General features: G+C 49.8%; 1 protein-coding gene across 1 annotated transcript in view; it reads left to right on the forward strand.

Annotated features, from left to right (window-relative positions):
- PLCG2 (phospholipase C gamma 2) overlaps window positions 1–25,467 on the forward strand; it is a 132,494-nt gene that overhangs the window by 39,904 nt on the left and 67,123 nt on the right. Inside the window, exons 3-7 of the mRNA XM_069497952.1 lie at window positions 10,153–10,296; window positions 13,722–13,815; window positions 14,917–14,964; window positions 22,336–22,420; window positions 23,522–23,605. Of these exons, the coding sequence (XP_069354053.1) occupies window positions 10,153–10,296; window positions 13,722–13,815; window positions 14,917–14,964; window positions 22,336–22,420; window positions 23,522–23,605 (455 nt within the window). The remainder of the gene's footprint in view (window positions 1–10,152; window positions 10,297–13,721; window positions 13,816–14,916; window positions 14,965–22,335; window positions 22,421–23,521; window positions 23,606–25,467) is intronic.

Here is a 25,467-nt window from a genome sequence, read left to right on the forward strand (position 1 = left end):
GACATCCCTAGGAATTGTGCTCCCCGCTGTCTTCCGTAGCTGCGACCTTTGCCTTTTCCCAAAGCGTGGTCCCCTGCGGGCCGCTTCCTCTGGGTTCCAATGCCTGGCTTATCAGGAGGCTGCACGACCATTGTCCGTCTATTTCTGGCCCAGCTAGAAATAGTCTGGATCCTGGCAGCAGGCGGAGCTCAGCGTTGGCTCATAGAACCCACTGGGGGTGTTGGTGGTGAGGTTGGCCTCTGCAGTGACCCCCGGGGAGGCCGTGCATTGGGTGTCAGAGCAAAGCGCCGATGCCAGATGGTGCCCAGGAGGTTGAGCCAAGGTTGGGAGTGTGGTTTCCTTCTCAGCTCCCTTTCTGGCTTCCTGATCATGACCAGGAGAACAGCTGTTTGGTACCAACATGTCTTTTTTTTTTTTTTTTTCTTTCTTGATACTGGGTATTTTTTAATTGGAATTTTTATTGAGACAATTGTAGATTCACATAAAGTTGTAAGAAATATTAATAGTACAGGGAGCTCTCCTGTAGACTTCACCCAGTTTTCCCTGATGGTAATGTCTTCCAAAACTGTAGTAGGATATCACAGCCAGGATACTGACATTGATAACATCGGTACAATCCACCACCAGTCTTACTCAGGTCACCCTGGTTTTCTTTGTATTTGTGTGTGTGTGTATTTAGATAGTCCTATACCTACCACCCCAGTCGAGATACTGAATAGTCCATCCCCAGAAGGGTTCCTAGTTGCCTCTTAATAGCCACACTCACCTTTGTTTCTAAAATGTTACTGTATCTCTTTTTGAAAGACATGGAACAAATCTCTTTGCTAAGGTGTAACATGCATGTAGTAAGATGCACACATGGTGAGTGTTCAGCTGCAGTCTTTACGCATGTGTGTACCGCTGTGACCGCTGCTGGGGTCTCCGTTGACCCAGTCCTCTCTCGAAGTGACCACTGCTCTACTTCTGTCTCCACCAGTGAGTCTTGAGTGATGAACTGGGCTTCGCTCCTCTCGTGATGGTTTCTTCTCTCCCTTTATAACTCAGAGAAGCAAGCTGAGGCCTTTGCCTTGGGCATGCAACTATTTCTAGGTAGAATTGAACAATATTGTGACTTTTTACCACTGACTTTATTATCTTACAATTCCTATTATAGGTTGTGAGTGTTACTGGTTTTCTTCTTCTTCTTTTTTTAATTTTAATTTCAGAGACAGGATCTTGCTCTGTTGCCATTCAGGCTGGAGTGCAGTGGCTTGAACGTAGCTCACTGTAACCTTGAACTCCTGGGCTCAAGGGATCCTCCTGCCTCAGCCTCCTGAGTAGCTGGAATTACTGGTGCACACCACCATGCCCAGCTGGTTTTTCAATTTTTTTAAAGAGACAAGGTGTCCCTCCCTATGTTGCCCAGGCTGGCCTCGAATTCCTGACCCCAAGCGATCCTCCTGCCTTGGCCTCCCAAAGTGCTGGGATTATAGGCATGAACCACCATGCCCAGCCTTAGTTTTCTTTTTGCCAAAGACATAGAGTCATTCTTGAATTATATCTATCCATGTGAAAAAGGTGAGTTGATTTAGAGAGGAATATTAGATAAATAGTACCAGCAGAATGCAGAGATAGCAAACTTTATAAAGCTGATAATCAAATGACTGCAGTTTGAGAAACAGTGTCAAAGCATAAATGGCTCAAAAAAAAAAAAATAACTGCTCAATCCACTTAGGGGAAAATCTACATATAGTCTTTGTGTAATGAGGGTTTCCTGTGTAATTTTGATATACAGTACTGGTTTAAAGCAAAGCAAATTAAAATTTTAATAGACTATAAGGTAGTGGGTCCTTTTGCACCTTAACAATTTTTGTGTCTGCACACCACTTGTTTCATACTTAATGCTTACTTTAAAATTGACTCACTCTTCTTAATTTAATTTTATATAGAAAAGAAACTTGATTTCTCTGTGTGAGGGGTGTCTTTTTTCCAACACACACTAAAATACACCACAGTGAAGACATAACAAAGGGTGGGTACTACTTAAAAATCATCTGCCATATCCCGTGCCTGGGATTATTCTCATTTAGTTTCCAGAAGGAGGGAGAAAACACCAAATTTAAGTGACACCAAAGCAATGAATATTTAAAGAATTACTTGATGGCCCCCGCTGGGGGTTTTAGCAGCTAGTACCTACAGCCCGGCATTGTCTCCTTGTGTCCTGAGTGGGGACGAAACAAAAGCACCCAACAAACAGCACTGCCCTGTCCCCAGCGCTGGCGGATGCTCCCTGGTGTCTTAGAGGCAGCGCCCCTCCCTCCAAGTGGCAGGAAGCAAGGCAGGGCAGGGGGTCCCTGGTGGGTAGACGGGACCAGAACAGGACACGAGGCTGAGCTGAGCACCCCCAGTCCCTTCTTCCAGACTCACCCATCAGGGTGGTCCCTGCACCTCCCTGGGAGAGAAGCTGAGGTCATTTTCCCCAGTGTCACTTAAAACTCTGGTCCACCAAATATTTCTGCATGAGTATGAAGCAGGAGAGTCACATACCTAATTATTTGAGTATCAATACCCTGGAAGCAGGAGGCCAGGACGTGGAGTTCTTGCCCCGTGGGCAGCACAGTTTTCAATCATCGTGTTGTTATTTTTTAACAAAGAAGATAAGGGCAGCCCCACCCGCTGTCTCCAGGAATAACAGTAATTTTGAATACCTAAAACTCTTAGACAGGTTTATATTTTACAAAGGGATATCTGCCTGTGGGATATATGTTATTTTCTCATTTTACGGATGAGCAGGTAGAGGCTAAGCCAGAATTGGGGAATCCGCCCCAGGTCACACAGCCAGGAAAGGAAGAGTTGGACTTTAAACCCACGTCTGCTAAGCTCTTGTCAGGTTGGGCTCTTTCTACTCTTCCCCGTGGGACCTCCACCTCGGAAACCCTGTGTCTCCTAACTGTGCGTTCTGTTGTGCATCTCACTCACCCTCCAGCCCCAGGGCCAGACCCTGCTGTGCGCTGGAGGGAAGCTCACACCTTTGCTTTCTGCAACAGGGTCCTTGGCTGAGATCAATTGCACCCCCGGGTTTTCTTACTTAAAGTGAAACCAGCGGCAGTGAGGAAGGTGTCGTTCAAAGGTGATAAACTCACCTCTGCAGAGACCTCCCGGGGGCCGCACGAGTTTTTGCTTCATGTCACCTCACTTGGTCTGCACAGCAGCTTGGTGAAGGAGGTCCGGGTGTCACTGTTTGTGTGGACGAGGAAGGAGCGAAGAAGAGGGAGGCAACTTTCCCAGTCCCCCATGCACCCCTGGGTACCCCAGGACTCCCTGAAGGGCTTTCTCCTGCCCTTGCCAGGTGAACTTCAGAACTCGGCTGAGACACACGCCCTGGGAGAATTCTGTCCTCCCCTTGCCGGGGAGAAGCCCTAGTGTAGACGGTATCTCGCTCCAGCGTGCAGATGTGGATTTAAGTGTGCGTGTGCTGGTTTGGACAAGGGTCCACCCTGCCTGACCGGACTGGGAGCTCTCCGAGGGCAGGCCTGCGTCTGTCTGCTTCCTTGTGGCATCCCTAGTGACACTGGTGACTCCCCGGCTGACTCACGACCAAAGTCGGGAAGGAGGGTGGGGGTTCGGGTGGGAAGGTGCCCAAGCCTCTGGCTGTGTTTGTCTCCCTGGGCTACGTCTTGGTCTTCCACAGAGAACTTTTTGTTGAGCTTGGTGGCAGATGGTGCCCCTTGAGGTCGGGTGTGGGAACTGGAGGACAGGCCGAGTTCCTGGCGTCAGGGGCAGGAGGGCGTCCAGGGGTGGGGGGAGCCCGAGAGGCCCGAAGAATCAGGGGTGGGAGGAGGAAGGAAGCAGGAGTTTGAAGGACAGGGTCACAGCGCAGCTAGCGAAGGGGCCGGTGGTGTGAGGCGGGGAGTGAGAGGAAGCCACTGTGGGGGCCAACCTCCCACCAAGGGTGCGCTGCAGGGTGGTGGGTGGGGAGGGAGGGCAGAGGGAGGGTGCCCGGGGTGCCCGGGGTCAGGGTGCTGACCTTTGAGCCTTGGTGGAGGGGGGCAGTGGCTGGCAGACCCGAGGCACCGCTGGGAGGGGCGGGGTTGTACAAACACTCTGGCCTCCTTTCTGTGGCTGGGTTATCTCACTTCTTCAAGCAGGAAGCTGGGCCGTGGAGCCCCACCACGCAAGGGTGCACGGCCGAGCTCTGCCGACCACAGCCTGCTGTAGAATCCAGTGCCCCATGACTGCCTGCCTTGGCAAAAATTCCAACCAGTGCAGACACAGCCCCGTGGCGTGCCCACCAGCCGTCTCACCAGTAATGCCTGTTGTCAGCAAGTTGGTGGGGATCTTTGGTACTTTTTCTCATGCTTTCACATGCACATACACACCTGCAGATAGTGGCATTCCTCCTCAGCTAAATCTATTGTGTTCCTGAAACCGTATTGGAGGACAGCTTTTTAGGATTGTGATATAGTACGCACATTACGTGGATACAAATGCTGATGCATCACCAGCTGATTTAAACACCCCGATTTCCTCGGTGTTGCTTAACACTCTTAAGGACCTCAAAGCAGCTCACCATTTTTTTTTTTTTTTGCTTAAATGTGACACATCTGCAACTATAAATACCTACTTATTTGATGCTGTAATGACTCATTACTGGGCATGTTTGCCAAGTGTGCATAGGATACTATACAGTAATGGTTCTGAATTATAATTTTCTTCTACTATAATTTTCTTTCTTTATTTCTTTCTCCTCCGTCTACCTTGTACTGTAATGCAAATAACAATGAAATAATCTGCTAAAAATATCAAACATGTCACTTAAATTGGACCCTACTGGTTAGTGGCTTTGTTCTAAAAAATAAATAAATTGGTCCCTGGTTGGTAATTTGCTTGTCAGAAGCAAACACCAGTACTCAAGAAGGACTCAATAGGGTGGGTGAGAGGCTAGGTTTGCTGCAAGGTGATGTTCAACTTCCAGAGTACTGGGGATGCTCCTCTCCTATTGCAGACTGATACACACCTTCACTATTTTCGTCAATGCCTGCACGTGAACCTCCTATAGCAGATCTGTGATCTGGATGGTGCTTTTTGGGTAAAAAAGTATTTATAATTTATAGTGGATATTCAGATGGTAAGAATTTACATAATGATGGACATCTGTAAAAATATAATGCATGTACATGTGGACACACACAGATGTATACTTCCAGTCTCCTCTTTGCCCAAGTTGTCATGTGGGTTTTTTTTTTTTTTTTTTTTTTTAGGCAGAGTCCCACTCTTTCACCCTGGCTAGAGTGCCTTGGCATCAGCCTAGCTCACAGCAACCACAAACTCCTGGGTTCAAGCAATCCTTCTGCCTCAGCCTCCCGCGTAGCTGGGACTGTAGGCATGTGCCACCATGCCCGGTTAATTTTTTCTATATATTTTTAGTTGTCCAGATAATTGCTTTCTATTTTTTTAGTAGAGATGGGGTCTCATTCTTGCTCAGGCTGGTCTTGAACTCCTGAGCTCAAACGATCCTCCCGCCTCAGCCTCCCAGAGTGCTGAGATTACAGGCGTAAGCCACTGCGCCCGGCTCAGTTTTTTCCATGTTAGTATATAAGGCTCTGCCTTCTCAAAACAAATAAATTGAGAGACTGTGTTATTTCTTTTGCCTTAAGTGTGTCTAGCTTGAGTCAACTGCATTAATAATTTAAAAAAATAGCTAACAAGTACAGGTAAGTTTCTAATCTTAGTTAAAATCATCAGGCATTATTTTAATTGAAAAATGTGTGTACAAACACGCACTCTAGGATATACTCGAGAATTGAAATAGGTGTTGAACAAAAACTTGCACATGAATGTTCATAGCAGTGTTGTTCCCAATAGCCAAAGTGTGGAAACAGCCCAAATGTCCACCAGTGGCCGGTGAATGGCTAAATGGAATATGTGTGCAATGAATGTTATTCAACCGTGTAAAGGAATGAAGTGCTGATAGACGCTACAATGCAGGCGAACCTCAAAAATGTTACGCCAAGAAGCCAGACATAAGAGACCACATATTACGATTCCATGTATACTGCATGTGCAGAATAGTGAATGTGTAGAGACGAAAGTAGGTTAGCGGTGGTTTAGGGCTGGTGGGGATGAGGGGGGACAGGGAGTAGCCGAAGGGTTCAGGGTTTCCCCTTGTGGTTTTGAAAATGTTCTAATACTGACTGGTGATAGCTGCACATACCTGTGAATATACTAAAAACCATTGAATTGTACACTTTAAATGGATCGATTGTATGGTACGTTCACTGTAACTTAAGGCTGTTTTATATATACATATATACATATATATGCACAGAGAGAGGGAACTGATGTCTGTAATTCTAGACTCACTTATAAGTGAGACAGATAAGAACTCTGTTCTCCCAGGGCTTAAAGGAGAGAGCAGACATACAGGGAACAAATCAAACCATACTTACTAGTAGTGATCAGTGCTTGTGAGGAACTTTATAGGACAGATGTGAAAATAAGGTTGGGTTGAGGAACAGACGTGAAGGCAGCGTGTTGAGAAGTCTCTTCAATGAGATCCCATGTGGGCAGGAGTCAGCTGTGTGTGTGTGTGTGTTTGGCCATGAGTCAAGGTTCAAATCCTCTTCCACTTGCTGGCTGGTGACCCTGGCCAAGGTACTTCACCTGTCCACGTCTCAGTTTCTTTGTTTGTGAAATAGGGGCTGTCGTCGTACCGGCCTCATAGTGGTGTTGTAAGGAATAGTGGGTCAGTGCCCGGGGTGCTGTTGTGCCCCACGCAGATCCCATTACCAGGCCTGTGGCTTCTCCCAGCTGCTAGGGGTGTTGGCTGCTGTGGCTCACAGCTGCCCCTTCTCCCGAGCATTGCTGTCACCAGAAGGAAGCCGCCTCACCCGGAGGCTGTATTTGCTGCCAGGCAGTGACTAGCAGGGAGGACAAGAGGCCGGTGTCTAGGAGGACCCACTTCTCTGTTGGGATTTATGCTCCAGACCCTCCCTCCCCACAATGTGACAAGGCTAAAGCCTGTCCCCTCATGGGGACCACAGCCTTGTTTAACTTGCTTCTCCTGCCCCATCCCACTCCTGTACTCCCCCAGTAAACACTTGAACAAGAATACCTGCCTCAGGCTCAGCTTCCAGGGAGCCAACCTATGACAACATGCAAAGCATGTAAAGCTGTAAGAGCTTTACTTTATTATTATAGCTTTTATTTTTGTCCTCAAGGATGAGGCCACTGTATCTGTAAGACTCTTGAGGGCCAGGACCTGGTACATCCAGTGATGTCTGGCTTGTGGCCAGCTCATATGTATATGATGAATAGATAGTCCATGTTCATGGATAGGAAGACTCAATAGTGTTATGATGTCAGTTCTTCCCAGCTTCATCTATAGATTCAACACAATCCCAGTCAAAATCTAATAGAGATACAGGAAAAAAACCAAATCTTTTCCACCACTCTCATATACTCAATACAACACAAAATGCTTCACCTCTGAGAAAGAAAAAAACAAGGTGTTTTTGCCTCTCTCTCTCCTCTAAGTTCAACACTTGACCCTTCTAACAGTAGATGTGTGGGATTTTTTCCCCTGCTGGGCCCCATGTCCAGTAGGTCTGTCCCTGTCTATGTCTTCATCTCTCTCTGTCCCCTTCCTCTTTCAGCAACTCCTGGGCTCCACAGTGTGTCAGCCACTGTTGGGGTGGGGATGCGGTGGCTTGGAGGGGCACACAGTCCCTGCCTGTGTGGGGTGTACAGAACGGGGAGAGAGCTATGCTTGCACGGATTCTCTCTGGTAAGCTCTTGCCTCATTAAGTGCTGTGGAGGAGAGGTGCTTGGTGTGTGTCGTAGCAAGAATTGGAAGGTTTTCTGAGCTCTATGCTGATTGAAGTGAGACTGGAAGGGAGAACTTGGAGCTAACCAGGTGCAGAGCATTCCTAGCAGAGCCAACAGCACGTGCTAATGTCCTGTGGTAGGAATGTGTGTGAGCTACTCCAGATTCTGGGAGGGGGCCCATGTGGCTGGTGCAGGAGGAGTCAGGGCACACGGTTAGGCCAGGTAGGGTTAGGGGTTCATCACAGGGTGTGATTCTTAGTCCCAACTCTAAAGTGCCCTTTCTCACCTACTAGAGTTGGATCTATCCTCTTCCTTAACCCCAGGTCAGAGCCACCATCTCCTGATGCAAAGTGGGAATCTCTCATTTCCAGGCATGCTGGTGTTCATGTGGTCCCTTCCTATGTGGCAGGGGGTCCCTGCTACCCCAGGCTCATGTTTCCCCAGCCTGGCAATGGCAGTAGAGGGAGAAATTTGACCAATAGCCCTGACTAGATAAGTCCCAGGAGGATGCTGGAGGGTCCAGCGTGGTCCATGTGCTTGTCTCTGAACTGATCACCAAGCCGGGCACTTTGGCCGTTCCTAGGACCCCTGCTGTCACCCTTGGCTTGTGGTTGCAGGTGCTGAGGGGTGAACCGGCTTTATCTAAAGCATGTGGAATGGGTCCCTTCCATAGAAAAGTCTTTTCTCTTTGGCAGAAGAGAGGAGGAGAAGAGACTGGTCATGCTTGTCTCTTTGTGACAGTCCGTCATTCGCTGGCCATCTCATGAGGGGAACAGAGTCAACTTTGGGTCTGGTGGCCATTGTGGCCCAGCAGGTTTTTTTTTTTTTTTTTTTTTTTTTTTTGAGGCAGAGTCTCACTCTGTTGCCTGGGCTAGAGTGCCGTGGCATCAGCCTAGCTCACAGCAACCTCAAACTCCTGGGCTCAAGTGATCCTCCTGCCCCAGCCTCTCGAGTAGCTGGGATTACAGGCATGCGCCACCACACCCAGCTAATTTTTTCTATATATTTTTAGTTGTCCAGCTAATTGCTTTCTATTTTTTTAGTAGAGACGGGGTCTTGCTCTTGCTCAGGCTGGTCTCGAACTCCTGAGCTCAAACAATCCTCCCGCCTCGGCCTCCCAGAGTGCTGGGATTACAGGCATGAGCCACCTCGCCTGGCCGCCCTGCAGGTTTTGACCAGAGGTGGTGGAGTCCTGTGGCAGCAGGAGTTACAGGGAGGATGAATTTCTTTGTTTCTGTTATCTCTTGCTGTGCGGAAACTACCCCAGTCCTTAGCGGCTTAAAACAACAGTCATTTGATGTATTTAATTGTACCTATTTCTGCGGTTGGGGCCGGGAGAGCTTGTCTCTGCTCCGAGTGGTGCCAGCTGGGGCAGCTCACTGGGGCTAGAGGGTCCGTTTCCAAGGCGGTGCTGTCACCCGCTGACTGTCGCTGGGGCCCTTGAGTCCTCTCACGCGGCCTCTCCAGTTGGCCAGCTGGGGCTCCTCACAGCACGGTGGTCCCCTGGTAGCCTGGCTTCCCACACGGGGGCTGGCTTCCCCCAGAGCACAAAAACGGAAGCTGCCAGGCCTTGTTAAGGGTGAGGCTCCAAGCCGGCATGGCATCCTTTATGCCCCGTCTTATTAGTTAAAACGGGTCACAGAGGCAGCCCCCACTCGGGCAGGTGGCCATACGAGGTATAAATACCACAAGCTGTGGCCCATCAGAGGCCACCAGAGTAACCGTTGTCCCCTCCCCGTCCTCTCCCAGTGGGCCCTGTGGTCTCTGGAATCCCTGCGACCATCTCCCATGCCGGGTTCTGCCTCTTTTTTTTTTTTTTAAAGCAGTTGTTCAGAGCTGTCTTTTTCTTTTCCCCCTTGAGTTGAGCCAGAGAGCACTTGTAGCTTAGGGACCCAGGGGAAAAGGCCATAGGTCAGGTCAATAAGCCAGTTGGACCTTTCGTGTTGCCTGGAGTGATCACCAGGGAGCGTCCGTTTGGTCTGTTGTTCTGGCAGAACGTTCTGTGCTTTCTTCCAGTCTGAGCTGTGTTACAAAAGTTAATTGTCCTAGTTTACAATGTGTCCGTCTACGGAAGGGGCCGAGGGAAACCCCAAACCCTTCACACACCGAGGGCTTGTGTGTGGCTGCAAATGCCCGGCAGGCTCTTGGCCTCCTGTCCACTTCCAGAAAGAGTGGGCCCTGAGCCCGGATGGGGACCCGGGGGCAGAGCTGGCCTCGAGGGTCCCTTTGGGGGAGCGAAGGAGCCGGGCTGGGCGTGGAGTCCTGGTGTGCGGTCCCGTTGTGCGGCTGCATCCTCAGGTGACGTGAACTCCAACTTCTAATTGGCTCACGTGAATGTCTTTTTAGTGGATATCATGGAAATAAAGGAAATCCGCCCAGGGAAGAATTCCAAAGACTTTGAGCGTGCGAAAGCCGTCCGCCAGAAAGAAGACTGCTGCTTCACCATCCTGTACGGCACTCAGTTCGTCCTCAGCACGCTCAGCTTGGCAGGTGGGTGCATGCTCCTGTGCTTCTCTCCCTCCCTGTGCCTCGATTTCCTTCTGAGGAAGTTCTCCAGCAGCAGGATGCTCACAGCTGCCCTGCCCACTAATGTGCATTTGGGGCATCGTGGTTCCAAATCCCAGCCCTGCCCCTTTCTAGCTGTGTGTCTTTGGGCGAGTGACTTAACCTCTCTGAGCTGCAGTTTGCTCAGCTGTGAAATGGAGAGAATAATCATGCCTATCTCAAGGGGATGTTGTGAGGAGTCTGCTAAGTGTCTGCCTGGCTCATGCTGAGAGCTGAATAAATGGTGGTTAGATAGTTTTCTCACTGAAGGGCGGGACCTGCTGGACGAAAAATACAACTGCCTTCCTCTAGCAGACTTTGCTCAGCGAACTTGACACTCATCTGAAGGAACTGTCGTGAGATCTTACATCACACACATGCATGCACACAGTGCACACGCATGTGAACACACACATACACAGATGCATGTATCTGCAGGTGAGATTTCTGGCCAGCCCTGTGAAGCCACCACAAAGCAAAGAGGACTCTGAGAGACAACAACGAGAGCTGTGCAAAAGCTCAGGCACTTGGCTCAGGGCAGGAGCTTGTAGTTACTCTCAGGTCCGGTCCTGGACTTTACCGACTCAGAAGTGTGTGTGCAGTTCCAACTGATGAAAGAGGAAAAAAATGCTATTAAAATAGACCAAAGTGGGGGAAGCCGTGAAAGTTGAGCGATCTGGGACATGTAATTTAGGGTTGAATAGCTCTTGTTAATTTCTCATCCCTCGCGTCATCAAGCGTCTTCTGAGCGTGTGCTCTGAGCTGGGTTGCGCCAGACGCCAGGGGGCTGTGCAGATGATGGGGCCCGGCTGCTGCCTTCAGGGAGCTCAGAGTCCCCCTGGGGAGACAGACACGTGGACAGGAAATGACACTGTGATAAGAGCTGTAGTGCACATGTGATGCCATGTGCTGTAGGAGTACAGAACGCCTCATTCCAGGCAAGGCTTTGCATAGAAAATGATGTTTAGATGGGGTTTTGAGGCGTCGGTAGGAGTTGGGAGGAAAGAGAGAGAGAGGGCGGTCCAGGGAGAGGGCATGGCTTGTGTAAGGGTGTGGAGGAGGGAGCTAGCAAGCTGGAGGGGAAACAAGGGGTGGAGTCTGATTCCTGGTATAGGAGGTGGTAGAGAAGGGGCAGGAGGCCCCATGAGCATGAAGCTTCACAGCTCTGTCCCCACCTGCAGGCTGAGCCCTGACCCCTGTTCTTGGAAGGGAGACCACAAGAGCCCAAGGCTTGGCACCCAGGATGCCGGCTTTGGTGTCCGTCCCACTCTGGGGTCCCTCTTCTAGAGTCCTGAGTCCCATCACAGGGGGAGTGATGGGCAAGACCTCTACTCACATCGCAGCTTCTCACTTACTGGCGCTGGGACTAACTCTCAGCCCTTCTGAACCTTGGTTTTCTCCTCCTCCATGTGGGAAGAGTGAGGGCAGCAACCTCGGCCGCTGTCGTGCACACTAACGAGGTCCCTGGTGCTCAGGAGATGTTTAGTAGCCCCATGAGGTGTTTGCCTTGACAGCTCCATTTTACGAGGCCGAGGACACGAGGCCCAGAGCAGGGCTGTTCCCCTGAGTAACCTGCTGGAGGGGTACGGTGGGACTGGAGCTACGATCTCCCTTTGCCAGAGGCAACCTCCCAACCACCCGCGTTGCCACTTCCCTCACGGGCGTCAGTGTGACCTACTCCCACCTCTCTCTCCAGCCTCGGTTGGAAACAGGGGAAGTACCCACGGCTGCCCAGGATCCTGGTACAGGTTACCCCAGGCCCTGCATCATATCCGTTCGCATGGGGTTAAGAGCTAAAATGCTACTAGAATAAAACAGAGCAAAAAGCTGAAGCTATAAGCCAGCGGTCCTCATCCGTGGAAGGCTGAGTCGTGCCCTCCCAAGACGTCTATGTTCTAATCCCTGGAGCCCATGAATACGTTCCCTGATATGGAAGAGGAGACCTTGCTGGTGTGATGAGGTTAAGCATCTTGAGATAGGGAGACTGGGCCCGGCGTAATCTCAAGAGTTCTTATGAGAGGGAAGCAGGGGGTCGGCCTCAGAGCTGGAGATGTGAGGATGGAGCCAGAGGTCAGAGAGGGGAGGGACCACAGGCCGTGAAATGTGGGTGGCCTCTGGAAGCTACAAAAGGCAAGGAAACGCATTCTTCCCTAGAGCTTCCAGAAGGAACACGGCCAGCCAACCTATGTGAGACTTATCACCTCCGTCGCTCTATGAGAATAAAGCTGTGTTACTTTAAGCCACTGAGTTTGTGGTCCTTTCTTACAGCAGCAGAGGAAACTGATCACTCAACCTTGGAGGCACAAGGTTACATTCCTTCTGGTCTAATTACCTGGGGGTGGCACCTAGGTATTGGGGTTTTGAAAAGCCCCCCGGCGCTTCTCCTGAGGAGCTGGGGTTAAGAACCCCTGCTCTGGAGTCTGATGCTTGGGTTTGAATTCTTCAGCTTTCTCATTCCTGGAGTCAGTGCCATCAGGGGAAGAGCATGGACTCTTGTTTAAAATCTGGTGTCTTCCACTGCCTCGGTCCGCTCTGGCTACTGTAACAAAACACCATAGACTGGGTGGCTTAAACAGCAGAGGCATTTATTTTCTCACAGTCCTGGGAGCTGAGAAGTCCAAGATCAAGATGCTGGTAAGGTTGAGTTGTGGGGAGGGCTCTTTTCCCGACTTGCAGACGGCCGCCTTCCCTCTGTGTGCTCACATGGCCTTTCCTCGGCGTGTGCTCACATAGAGAGGGAGCTCTGGTCTCTCCTCCTCTTCTCTAGGAGGGCACTAATCCCCTTATGGAGGCTCCACCCTCATTACCTCATCTAAACCTGATCACCTTGCAAAAGCCCAGGTCGAAGGTTATGGCTTCAACCTGTGAATTCTGAGGGGACACATTCAGCTCACAGTGGCTGCTCTGAGCTGTGTGGCCTTGGACACATCACCGGTCCCCTCTTATACTTGGTTTCTCCGTGTGTTAAATGGGAGTGTAATAGTACTTCCCTTGTGGGCTTGTTGTTCAGGATTAGGTAAATAGAGGAAAAGCACTTAGAACAGTGTCTAGCATATATGCAGTGAGTGCTCAAAGGGTATTAGCTGCTATTCAGTAGTAATGACAGTGATGGTTACCATGACTACCTCCACTCTTAGCCAATTCGATGTGGCACAGGAAATAGCTCACTTGTCACCCCTGTGGTACAAAGTTCATCATGAGCGTGTGGCCTCATCTCAGACAAAAAGCAGGTCTCAGAGCCATGAAGGTGAGAAGGAGATGGTTTCTTTGCCTCCTGCAGAACTCTTCACGGGCTGTATGGGGCTGGGTCCCCAAGCGGAGGTCTTCCTAGGAAATTAACACAGCCTTTCTGTTCCCCTTGCCCTCCCCAGCTGACTCTAAAGAAGATGCAGTTAAGTGGCTCTCTGGCTTGAAAATCTTACACCAAGAAGCGATGAATGCGTCCACACCCACCATGATCGAGAGGTACTTGGCTTTTCCCTCTTTTTATGTCCGTACTTGCTCACTCACTCCTTCATTCTGCTGCCTTTCGCCAACATGGGCTGAAAGAAAGAAAAATGGGACATTGACAAGGTGCCGTGGCTCACACCTGTAATCCTAGCATTCTGGGAGGCCGAGGTGGGTGGATCGTTTGAGCTCAGGAGTTCGAGACCAGACTGAGCAAGAGCAAGACCCCGTCTCTACTAAAAATGGAAAGAAATTATATGGACAACTAAAAATATATATAGAAAAAATTAGTCGGGCATGGTGGCGCATGCCTGTAGTCCCAGCTACTCAGGAAGCTGAGGCAGGAGGATCACTTGAGCCCAGGAGTTTGAGGTTGCTGTGAGCTAGGCTGACGCCACGGCACTCTAGCCTGGGCAACAGAGTGAGACCAGAGTGAGACTCCATCTCCAAAAAAAAAAAAGGGAGGGGGGACATTGCATCTTGGAGGCTCATTGGGTGTCTTGTGCATAGTGGTGTGGGCTCTCCGGTGTTTCAAATGAGAGCCTCTTTCTGTGCTGGTCTTTAGCCTTGGCCCATTGGGGTGAGCAGTGCATTGGAATTGAGATAGAAACATCCGCTGGTGTTGCACGTTGGGGGAAAACAGGTGTGCTTCCTTCTTAAAAGATTTAATAAGGGATTAAGCAGACTGATCAAAGGACAGGTGGACACAAGGTCTGGAATTTTCTACCTATTGTTCCCTCAGGGGTTGCAGAAGGCCTTGTCAGTAGTGTTTCCTCAAGGTCATGGGTGTCTGGGTGGGATTGGGTGTGAGTTATTTCCACCCTCCCAGTAAACCAAAGCTTTCTACTTTGTACCATTTTTCTTACCAGCTTTTTGGGGATTAATGACTACTGTCAGAAGGAATTGTTAATTTAAAGAAATCAAGCCTTTTTGAGTTGACATCTTGGCTCACGTGGGGTTCTTCAACCACAAGGAGAAAACTGCTTCCCAAGCCGTGCCTGTCAGAAAGTTGTCAAAGCCCTCCTTTTTGTTCCTGTTTCTTTTGTGTCCATCCTATAGAACTCAAACTTGCACTATGTTCTAACTTTCTCTCTCTCTCTCTCTAAAATCTCTTTCCAGTTGGCTGAGAAAGCAGATTTACTCTGTGGATCAAACCAGAAGAAACAGGTAAGATTTGTTCACCTTTCTGCAGTTTTCTTACCATTTCAGACTCTGATTTTTGTTTTTTTTTTTTTTTTTTAAATGTTCCAAGGGGGTTGAAGCATGATTTGCAGTGGGCAAGGTTCTGTGTGATCTACAAATGCCTTGCTAGGTACCGGAAGTGGATAGTGACAAAATACCCTCTGCCTGGGTGGTGGAGCCTCCATTTGTTGGAAAATTCTATCGCAACTGCAGAAATGATGTCTCTGCCATGGGGCATTCTGACCTTGGCACCAACATTTGAGTGCCTTCTGTGTCTTGTGAACACAGCCGTAAACACGGTCTCCATGGCACCTGCCCATACTTTGTGGCAGGAGAGAAACTGACCACGAGGAAATAGACCAGGTTGAAAAGCTGCGGTTCTAAGGGCTGGGCAGAGGTGGGTTGGGTAATGTGCTAACATGTGTTCAGTTGACTTAACTTTTCCACTTAACAGTACCTCTTGGAGAGGTTCCCTATCAGTATACACAAAGCTCTATGCCAGGCAATTTTTTTTTTTTTTAAAAAAAAACAAACGTGGTTTTTGTTTTCCTTAGATGAATGCAGTATAATTTCAGAAATTATTTCCTTATTGATGGGCATAGAGATGTTCCCAATCCTTTATTATTGGGAATAGTGCTGCTGTGAAAACCTTTGGGTCTATTTGCAAACTTGTGTGAGGTAGCTGTGAGTAGGATCCATTCTCAGAAGTGGAATACCGGCAGCAAAGCATTTGCCAGTCTAATAGTTTGATAGCTGGAGGCGGTAGGAGTTTATATATCTACCAAGGGTGCCGGAGAACATTCATCTCCAGTGAGTCATGGTACCGTCAGACTTTGACTTTTGTTAATCCGATGGATGAAAGACAACAGGAGTGTTTTTGCTTAAATTTGCATTTCTTTATGGGTGTGTTTGAACATCCTTTTACTCATTCTTTTTCTTGGGGTTACGATCTGGTCCTTATTTAATGTGTTAAAAACTACCAGGTATGGTGCACCTGAGCATGCGGCACACTGTGCTAAGCATTTTAAAGTCACTGTCTCATGTCAGCCTCACATTAGATATTATTTTCTTTTGTAAAGTTTTTTTCCTTTCACCGGTTCTTGGTTTAGCTGTGTCAATATCACACATGAGGCAACAACTAAACTCCACCAGCTCTCCCATTTCACTCCTAAAGATCTTTCCGTCTTTACGGTGGCTCTGTGTCTGGCGTGTCCTCCGTCACGTGTCAACTTCAGAGTTCAGGCTTGCTTCCCCTGTCCCTTCTACACGTGCCCAGTGAAGGATTTGGAACTAGTAACCAGGAAGTGGTTAAAAACCTAGTGATGTTAGATCAGCTGGTGGCTCACGCCATGTTTCTCTGTCCACCTGCCTTCCTCTCCCTCCTCTTCCTCTCATCCAGCCTTCCCCGTGCGGTCCTACGTGCGGGGACCACCCTCTGGTGTTCCGAGGGGGATCCGATGAGGTGCCTGTGCTGGAAGGTTCTGTACACACTGGTCTCTTTCAGCCTTGGAGGAGGTGCCGCCTCTGAGCGGTTTTTTCTCCGTGGTTTGTGGTGACTCACAGTTGAGACTGGCACAGGGAGAGGAGAGGGAGCCACCCTGGGCGCCGCTCCGCGTGGCCGTTGGTCTGGCTCTGAAGTCTGTGTCTCCGTCTGTGCGGTCACGACATGGGAGCCTCCCTCTTGCTCTCCTGCTTGGGGGGCAGATTCCTGCCAGGCTCGCGTGGAGACCCATCTTTCTGGGGGCTGCTCCAGGACCCTCCGCAGAGAGGAAGCCCGCTGCTGGCCCGGGTTCCTTGTTGCGTGCTCACTGGTCCCCTCCCGGCGGGCGCAGTCCTGCGCCCTGTCAACACGTGGAAAATGCCACCTTTCCTGTGCTGCTCAGGGGCCTGGAGGGAGTTTTTCCAAAAGCACTTCGACCAAGGTGCCAAGGATAGAGCAGCTAACGTATGCTGTGCCAGCCCCCTCCCCTGCCTTTCCTGTCGCCCACGGCCAGTCATTTCCTGAAGGCAGACAAAGGAGCAACAGAGCAGAGGAAAGACTGCGTGAGGGGGAGGCAGGCGTGAAGAGGGTCCGGCCCGGGCAGCGCCAGAGTCATAGGTGTTTTGCTTGGCCCAAGCACCCTGCTTCATTTTGCAGCTTTCCTAGAACAGGAGGGTAGCGGTCGGCAGCCATTGAGAACTTGCTTTGCAGCCTGTGCCGCAGTGAGCACGTCACACTCTGTGGAGCACTCGAGGCCGCCTGGGGAGCAGGTGCTCTTCGACCCATGTCATATGTGGGACCCTGAGGCCCAGAGAAGTTAAGTAACTGGATTAAAGCAACTCAGCTTGTCGGGGTGGCACCAGGGTTTGTAGACCTTCTGTCACCACTTGACATTGCTTTTCCTTTCTTTCCTTTTCTTTTTTTTATTGTGCTATTGAGAGCTGGGGAAATGCAGAAATCTTCCCTTCTCCACCCTGACCATAATTTAAAAAAATTAATTTTATTTATTTATTTATTTATTTTTTTGAGACAGAGTCTCACTCTGTTGCCCGGGCTAGAGTGCTGTGGCATCAGCCTAGCTCACAGCAACCTCAAACTCCTGGGCTCAAGTGATCCTCCTGCCTCAGCTTCCCAAGTAGCTGGGACTACAGGCATGCACCACCATGCCCGTCTGATTTTTTCTCTATATATTTTTAGCTGTCTATATAATTTCTTTCTATTTTTAGTAGAGATGGGGTCTCGCTCTTGCTCAGGCTGGTCTCGAACTCCTGAGCTCAAGCAATCCACCCGCCTCAGCCTCCCAGAGTGCTAGGATTACAGGCGTGAGCCACCGCGCCCAGCCAAAATTAAATTTTTAAATTTGTTTTCTGGTGGCAAAAGATCCATAACATTTATCACTTTAACCCTTCTTAGGTTTGTCGTTCTGTGGGATTAAGCACAGGCACACTGTTGTGTGGCCATCACCACCATCCATCTCCAGAACTTTGCCATCACCCCAAACCGAGACTCTGTCCCCACGAAACAATAACTCCCTGTTCCTCCCCCCTTGAGCCCCTGAAAACCACCATTCTACTCTCTGCTCTACAAACGCGTTGACGCTAGGTACCTCACAGAGGTGGAATGATACAACATTCGTCCTTTTGTATCTGGCAAATTTCACTTAGTATAATGTCTTCAAGGTTCATCTACATTGTAGCGTGTGTTAGAATTTCCTTCCTTTCTAAGTCTGATATTCCATCGTATGTATCTACCACATTTCATTTATCTGTTCATCCATCTGTGGACACTTGGGTGGCTTCCACCTTTTGGCTGTTATGAATAATGCTACTCTGAAAATGCGTGTGCAAATATCTGTTCGAGTCTCTGCTTTCAGCTCTTTTGTGTCTATACCCAGCAGCAGAATTGCTGGATCCCATGGTTATTCTGTTGAACTTTTTGGGGAACTGCTGTACCGTTTTGCACAGCGGCTGGACATTCCCACAGCCTCACCGACACTTGTTTTCTTTCTCTCCTCTGCCCTTGCCTCCTGGGCATACCCCATTGAATTTGCATAAGCAGAACGTGCATTTCCCTTTCTCCCTCAGCGCTCACAGGGATGCTCACAGGGACGGAGGGAGGAGTGAGTTGGGCCTCGGAGGTGGTGGTGGGGTGTGCGTGTGGCAGATGAGTGGGTCCTGTTGGCGCCTTCAGCCTGAATGCAGATGGGCTTCCTGTGGTTGATAGCTGAGGCTCCTAGGCTGGAATTGCCCGGGGAGCTGCAGAGCCCCACCTGCAGAGATTCTGATTCTTTTGTCCTGGGCACGGTCTTCAGCATTGGAAATTTTTAAAAAGATTCTACTCTGAAGACAGGGTCTCGCAGGCTAGGGTTCTCTAGACAGCAATGTCAAATTTGAGCTTGCGCGAGAATCCCCTGGCAGGCTTGTTAAAATGAAGGCTCCACCTCCACGGCTTCTGGGGCACCGCCCAAGAATTTGCGTTGTAGCAAATCCCCAGGTGAGGTAGGTGCTGCCGGCCTGGGAACGGCTTAGGGACGCTGGACCCTAGAGCTGTGCTGTCCAGCAGGGGAGCCACTCGCCACACGTGGCCATTTACAGTAAGTTAATTAAAATAAGATAAAAAATAGTTGATCAGCCACACTCGCCATGTCTCAAGTGCTCAGTAGCCACGTGTGGCTAGTGGCTGCCGCATTGGACAACATGGATACAGAATATTTCCATCATTCTGGAGAGTTCCATTGGGCAGTGCTGAGGCTGGGCTCTCAGCTCCAACACGGACTGGTGGTTCGAATGGGGTAAATGATTTAATTTGTCTGGGCCTCACTTCCCTTGTGTGTAAAGAAGAGAGAATCCTAGTCCCACCTCCTAGCGTTGCTGAGGGTTCAATGGGTTCATATGTGAAAGGTGCTTGGACAGAGCCCGGCTTGTGGTAAACACTCAGCAAATGCTCATTATTGTCGTTGTTGTAGTAAAGAGCTAGGGGTGGTGGAGGAGTTTGTCCAATGTCAGGGTGGCCCGTAAGTGTCATGCGGCTGCCAGCTTTGATCCTCTGGTAACGGCGGGGGTGCAGCATTGGAGGGCCCTGAGACCCTCCCTGGGCTGAGAAGGGAAGGCACCGTGATTGTTTAGTGCCATCTGCCCTGGGAGACAGAGGGGCTCTTGGTGGCCCATTGGGGGAACAGTCTTGCCATCCTTCCCCAAAGGGATTGCCTCAGTTCCTCACCCACTGACTGTCCCGGGTGAGCCCCCAGGACACATGACCTGAGATGGAGGTTTGTATGCAGGAAGCTACTGGGGACCTTGTCAACACCTGTGGGCAGCAGGAGAGCCACAGCCATGGCCTCAGCTGACCCCACGGGAACGGCCCTGCAGAGCCGTGCTGAATTGAGGCCAGGCCCCTGTTCCCATGCGTGGACCAGGCATTGGATGCTGGCTGCCCAGGAAGGGACTGTGACCTTGGGTGAGGCCACCCTCTCTATTGGTGGCAAGTCCCAGAGAGGGATGGAGCTGAGGGCTGCCGGTTTCCTCCCCTCCAGTGCTGGGGACTCAGTGCCCTGTGCTGGCCAGATGTGGGAGTAAGGAAGGGGCTCACCTAGGGGAGTTGGTGGGGTGATCCTGGCACTAGGAGCCCAGAGAAGCTCGGGGCCCCCAGCTCTTCCACTCTAAGGTGAGACCTTTGAACCAGCTGGGCTCCCCTGTCCCCGGTGTTCAGATGCTCGTGCCCTGGGTTTGCTCCCCTGGTCTCTGAACAGCTGCACTGGCTCCCCAGCCCCGAGATCTCTCTGTTCCTGGACGTGGGACATACTCTTTGCCCTATTACAGCCTGGGCTCCCGAGGGGGCGGCTCTGACCTCTTCCCTGCTCCCAGGGTGAGTCTACCGTGCCGCCAGTTTGGTCCAGCCCCCTCCTGCCTCCTCTGGCATCGCCAGTCCCTGCTGCTCCTCCACCTTCATCCTGTCCTGGCCTGGGCTCCCCCCGGGCCACTTCCCTGCCCAGCCAGCCCCAGCCAGCCCAGCGGGGCGTTGGCTGCTCTCAGTGCCTCTCTGTGGAAGCCACTGGTGCCGTCCCTGCAGGAGGCGTGGGTGACGGGCATCTTGCTGGTCAGGGTCTCTGAGGTCAGAGAGGCTGTGAGGACCAGAGGTGAGCTGGCTGGAGGAGGGAACGCCGGGATGGCCTGCGGTCGGCTCCAGGGGCAGCTGCCGGACAGTGACATGCTGCCTCCTTCTGAATGTGGTGGCAGAGGCCGGGCGCATGGCATGGGGAAACGGGGCTGTTTTCTGTCCACAGCCGGGGTGAGCTTCTTTTCTTGGCCTCCCTCTCCAGCTCTGCCGGACACTCAGCTCTCCAGCCAAAAGGTCTGGATCTTGCACCCTGGGCCCACCCCCCAGTGCCGCCTCTCTGGGCGTGTCTCGTCGTGGGCACTGCTCCCCGGGAGGCAGTCCAGCTCGCCCCGATTCCCTGACCATCCCGCAGCCTGTCTTTTGGAAAGCATTTAACATCATGAAATAGTCCTTGGGTAGATCATGCAGATTCCTTATCTGGGGTGTGGCCGTTGCAAGGAAGATGGGGCTGGAGTCTGAGTGTAGCAGAGACAAGGGGGGGTCTGAGACCTCCCGGAGTCTTGGTTTCCTCCTCACCTGAAAGACAGAGATGATGAGGGTACCTACCTTGTAACGTGGTTTAGGCATTAAACGAGTCAATGTGCATAGACGAAGCACCCGGCAGCTCCCACAGAATGAGCACTATTGAAGTTCCAGCTGCTGGATCTCTGTTCGGATCTCTTTCGCCCGGGTGTGCCCTCCCTGCCTTTCCTTTCCAACTGAGCCTTGCCACCTGCCTCGGGAAGGTTTCCGTGACCAGCCGTTCTGCTCCTGTGACTACATGTTTTAGAATTTGATTCAAATCCAGGCTCAGCCCTGGCCCAGCTCTGACCTTGAGCCACTTCCCCCCCGATCCACGCCTGTGACACCCACGCTGGTGACACCCTGCCGGTAACACCCTGCCCTTGCCTGTTCTGCACCCAGGAGTGGGGGTCAATCGTGTGTACTTTGTAGGGGGCAGAACGTGGCGAGAGTTAGGTAACGTTACTGCCTGGACGACACCAGGGCTGCCTGGCACACAGTAGGTGCTCAGGTAGGGTCTACTCCTTCCCACTTTCCCTCTCTGGCCTTTGGTGACCTCACCTTGCTTTGAATCCCTGTGGTCTTAAAAAAAACAAACAAACAAAAAAAAAACTTTATTTTCTACTTATTTATTTTGGGGGGATGGGTGCCGGGGCTCCTCAATTACTCCACACCTCTCTTGTCTCGTCACCGTGCCAGGTCACAGCCACGCTCAGCAGGGTCGTCTTTCCCTCTGATTCTGTGAAACCCATCCCCGTGGCTGTGGTTTCACTGGATCCTAGGCAGGGACAGTGGGAATCTCCTTCATCCATTTGTGCGTGTCTCTCATTAGATGCATTTGGCGACTTGAGAGAGTCTCGGTTGCTCCAGCCGATTACCTGCACCGTGTTGGGTTTCTCCATGTTGACATTCAGAGCACTGGGCAGAAATCAGTCCCGTCAACACCTGCCATGGCCCTTGCGATCCCTGTGGCATTTTGTATCTGGGCTTATCGGGTCATCTGACACTGCGTTCTGCCCACGCCAAGTCTCCATGACCTGTCTCTATGGCTGCGTCTGAAGGGTGGGGACCAGCCTCACTTATTGGGGTGTCACCTCCAGCTTGAACCCAGGGTGTCTTGTTCCTAGTTAGTGCTCAGTGGACAGCCGCTGGCCAGGCTCTCCCACAGGGGGACACCTGAGGCTGCTGATGGGCTGGCTAGACCCTGCGCTGCAGAGGACCCTGTAGAGTGACAGAGCCGGGGTTTCCCTTTCTTGCAGCATCAGCCTCCGAGAGTTGAAGACCATCTTGCCCCTGGTCAACTTCAAAGTGAGCAGCGCCAAGTTCCTCAAAGATAAGTTTGTGGTAAGTTTTGTAGCCCCGCCCGGGAATTTTACAAACTCAGGGCTACTTCGTGCCTCCTGTGTGAAGCCACTGTGTGCCTTTGAACTCGATGGAATGGTGCCGGAGAAGGTCTTTTGCCTCCTGGGTGCTTCCTCGTCCAGACAGAGGGCTCGTGTTTGATCTGAGGACCGTGCTCTCAATCCTAGCAGACGACGTAATCGATGGAGACCACGTTTGCTGAGCTGTTTGCCTTGGAGCACCCGAACTCGGATCTGTTCCCAGCAGTTCTGCGTTCCCTGGTTCCCTGACCATCCTGCCGCCCATTTTCTTCCTAGTAGCATGAATACATGTGTGTCTTCTGGAAAATAACATGAAAAAGCTCATTCAGTTTTGTACAGATGAGCTCCCAGAAGAGTTAACTTACGTTATTGCTTATTAAGCATCCTTTGACCTGCTCCCCATTATTCCACACTAATCCCAGAATGAAAGAAAAAAAATATTGAAAGGGTGGGATTTAAGAAGAGAAGAAAGATGGGAGAAGCATTTACCATTGATCACTGTATAACTGAGTTTTTTTTTCCCTATCAAGTATTTACTGAGCCAGACATTTTGTAGTTATTACCTTGTTTGGTTTCAGGGAAGCCACAGGAGTGTAGTGGTGGTTCTCCCATTTTATAGATAAAGAAACTGAGGGTCTGAAAAGGCCAAGGAAATTGCCAACGTCATAAAGCAGTTGATTGGTGCTGACCCCAAAGTCTTGGTCAGATTTCTTTTTTATGCTTTAAAAGATGACCTATCTGTATATATCCTATAAATATGCCTGGTTTTAGAAGTCCGAAGAGGGTGTCTTCTGCCTGAAAAAGGAGGAGTTATGCATTATGGCTCTTGGGAATCTGGCTAAGACTCTTCCCTTTGGGGCTCCAGAGAGGGTCCGTGTGAGCATTTTCTCCCAGTCAGGTGAATTAGGAAACGTGTGGATGGTTTCGGTTCAGAGGAATGCAAGTTTGATTTTAGCCAATGTTGTACAAAAGCCATTTTATTTCTGTAAGCAGGGTGGAGGCATTCTTGCAGTGGACTTCAAAAACCATGTGGTCACTTTTTTTTTTTTAAATATATTTACAGGAAATGGGTGCACACAAAGATGAGCTCAACTTTGAACAGTTCCATCTCTTCTATAAAAACCTTATGTTTGAACAGCAAAAATCGGTAAGATGATTCTTGAGCAAATGATCACATGATGTTTCCATTTTCCACATATTTCAAAGTCTGGCATGTTCCTGAGAAACCCACAAGAACTGTTTAATCTCCCTTTCAGTCAAGGAAATATAAATGGGAATGACAAGAACATTCCACTTTCACTTATGAGATTGGCAAAAGTCTTTAACCGTGACAGAGCTATGGGAAAAATGTAGGGAAGTGGAGTTTGAATACCTCCCTGGTAGAAATGTGAATGGCATAAGTTTGATTGGAATTGGATCTGAATCTATTAAAGTAAAAAAGTATACCTAACTCTACTGTCTTAGCTCATTCTCAAAGGAAATTTAGCAAATTGTGAATTATGTATGTGTTTCTTCCTTTTATATGTTTATGTATATTTTTATGGGGACATATTTTTGATTAAAATAATAGATTATTTTAAAATTAAGATGCACATACCTTTTGACCTGACAGTGGCATTTTGTGGACTCAGAAGTGTATTATCTGATTGTTTATTGCAGCATTGCTCGTGCTGGCTAAATACTTAGGGCCCATGGGAATGCCCCTCAGTAGAGGCGTAGCTGGGTAACTTCTGTCTGTCCATGTTACTCAATATCACGCAGCTGACTGAGAGGCCCGCATCAGTTCTGTTTCTGTTGATCTGGGGTGATGTTTGTGATACTTTGTGAGGAAAGCCAGTGGCAGGTACACACGAGGAGCTAGATCTGATTTTTTGCTAAAAAGCACAAAGTGCACTAATCCTCTTATATATGCAAGGAAAAAGCATGGAAGAATACATCCCTCACATTTAACATTGATTTTGTGTGTGCTGGAGAGGTTGGGAAGGTGGACAGAGAGAGGTAATTCACTTTTTCTTTGCACACCTCAGTTTTCTCTGACTTGTTCCAAGTAGCATATTACTTTTGCAATTCAAAAAAGTCCCCTAAAGCATAAAGCTTAAAAAGTGGGGCCATTCTGTGCAGTGCACCAAGCACAGTGCCTGGTGGGCAGCACGCACTCAACAAACAGGAGCTGCTGCTGTTACTGTCGGGGAAGGGTTTTGCAGACTGCAAAGGGGCTCCAGGGGAGAGCTGTGGGGCAGCGGGGAGTCTGTGGGACGTGGAGCTAGATGGACCTGTTGTCTCCAAGTAGCTGTGTGATCTTGGATAAACCACTGACTGCTGCTAGACGCGATCTTGTCATCTGTGAAATGGGAAGGGGTCATACTCGACCCACTGGGTGCTGGGAAGGATTGAATGAGAGACTGGGAGTTGTGAGTGCAGGCATTTTTAAGTGATGGGTGTGAGTGGTACTAGAAGACAGTTATTAATTGCCTTCTGCGTGCAGGGCTCCAGGCTGGCCACATGGTGAGGCTGCTTGATGCGTGACCACTGACCGTGGGGATTTGGGTATAGCCGAGGTAGAGAAATGGGAGGAGCATTTTCTGTCTGCTTAGATTGGGGGAAAACACATTTTATGCAGTAAAAAATTCAATTGCAATGTGTTCACTTTTTCACATATATCATAATTAGTTCTTGGCTTGCCGACTAGAATAGAAAGATTGGGCTTGGGAGTTGGAAGGACCGAATTCTAGCCCCGCAAGTGATGTTGGGGGAAGGCATCTCCTTCCTCTCGCTCAGACTTCTCTGTGATATGCAGATATTAAATCAGATCAATGGTTGTAAAACTTTTAAAACGATATAATCCCTCCCTTTATATATGAAACCTTAACAAAAAACCTGTGCTTCATAAAAGCTGATCAAAATACTGTTTTAGGTTAAAATCTGTAACTTTTATTTATAGTCAGCCCTTGAGAACAATGAAAATGTTTTGATGACAGTGTACGTATGAAATTTGAAATGATGACAGTT

The sequence above is a fragment of the Eulemur rufifrons genome, chromosome 23 (genome assembly GCF_041146395.1).
Source record: "Eulemur rufifrons isolate Redbay chromosome 23, OSU_ERuf_1, whole genome shotgun sequence".
Classification (NCBI taxonomy): Eukaryota; Metazoa; Chordata; class Mammalia; order Primates; family Lemuridae; genus Eulemur; species Eulemur rufifrons.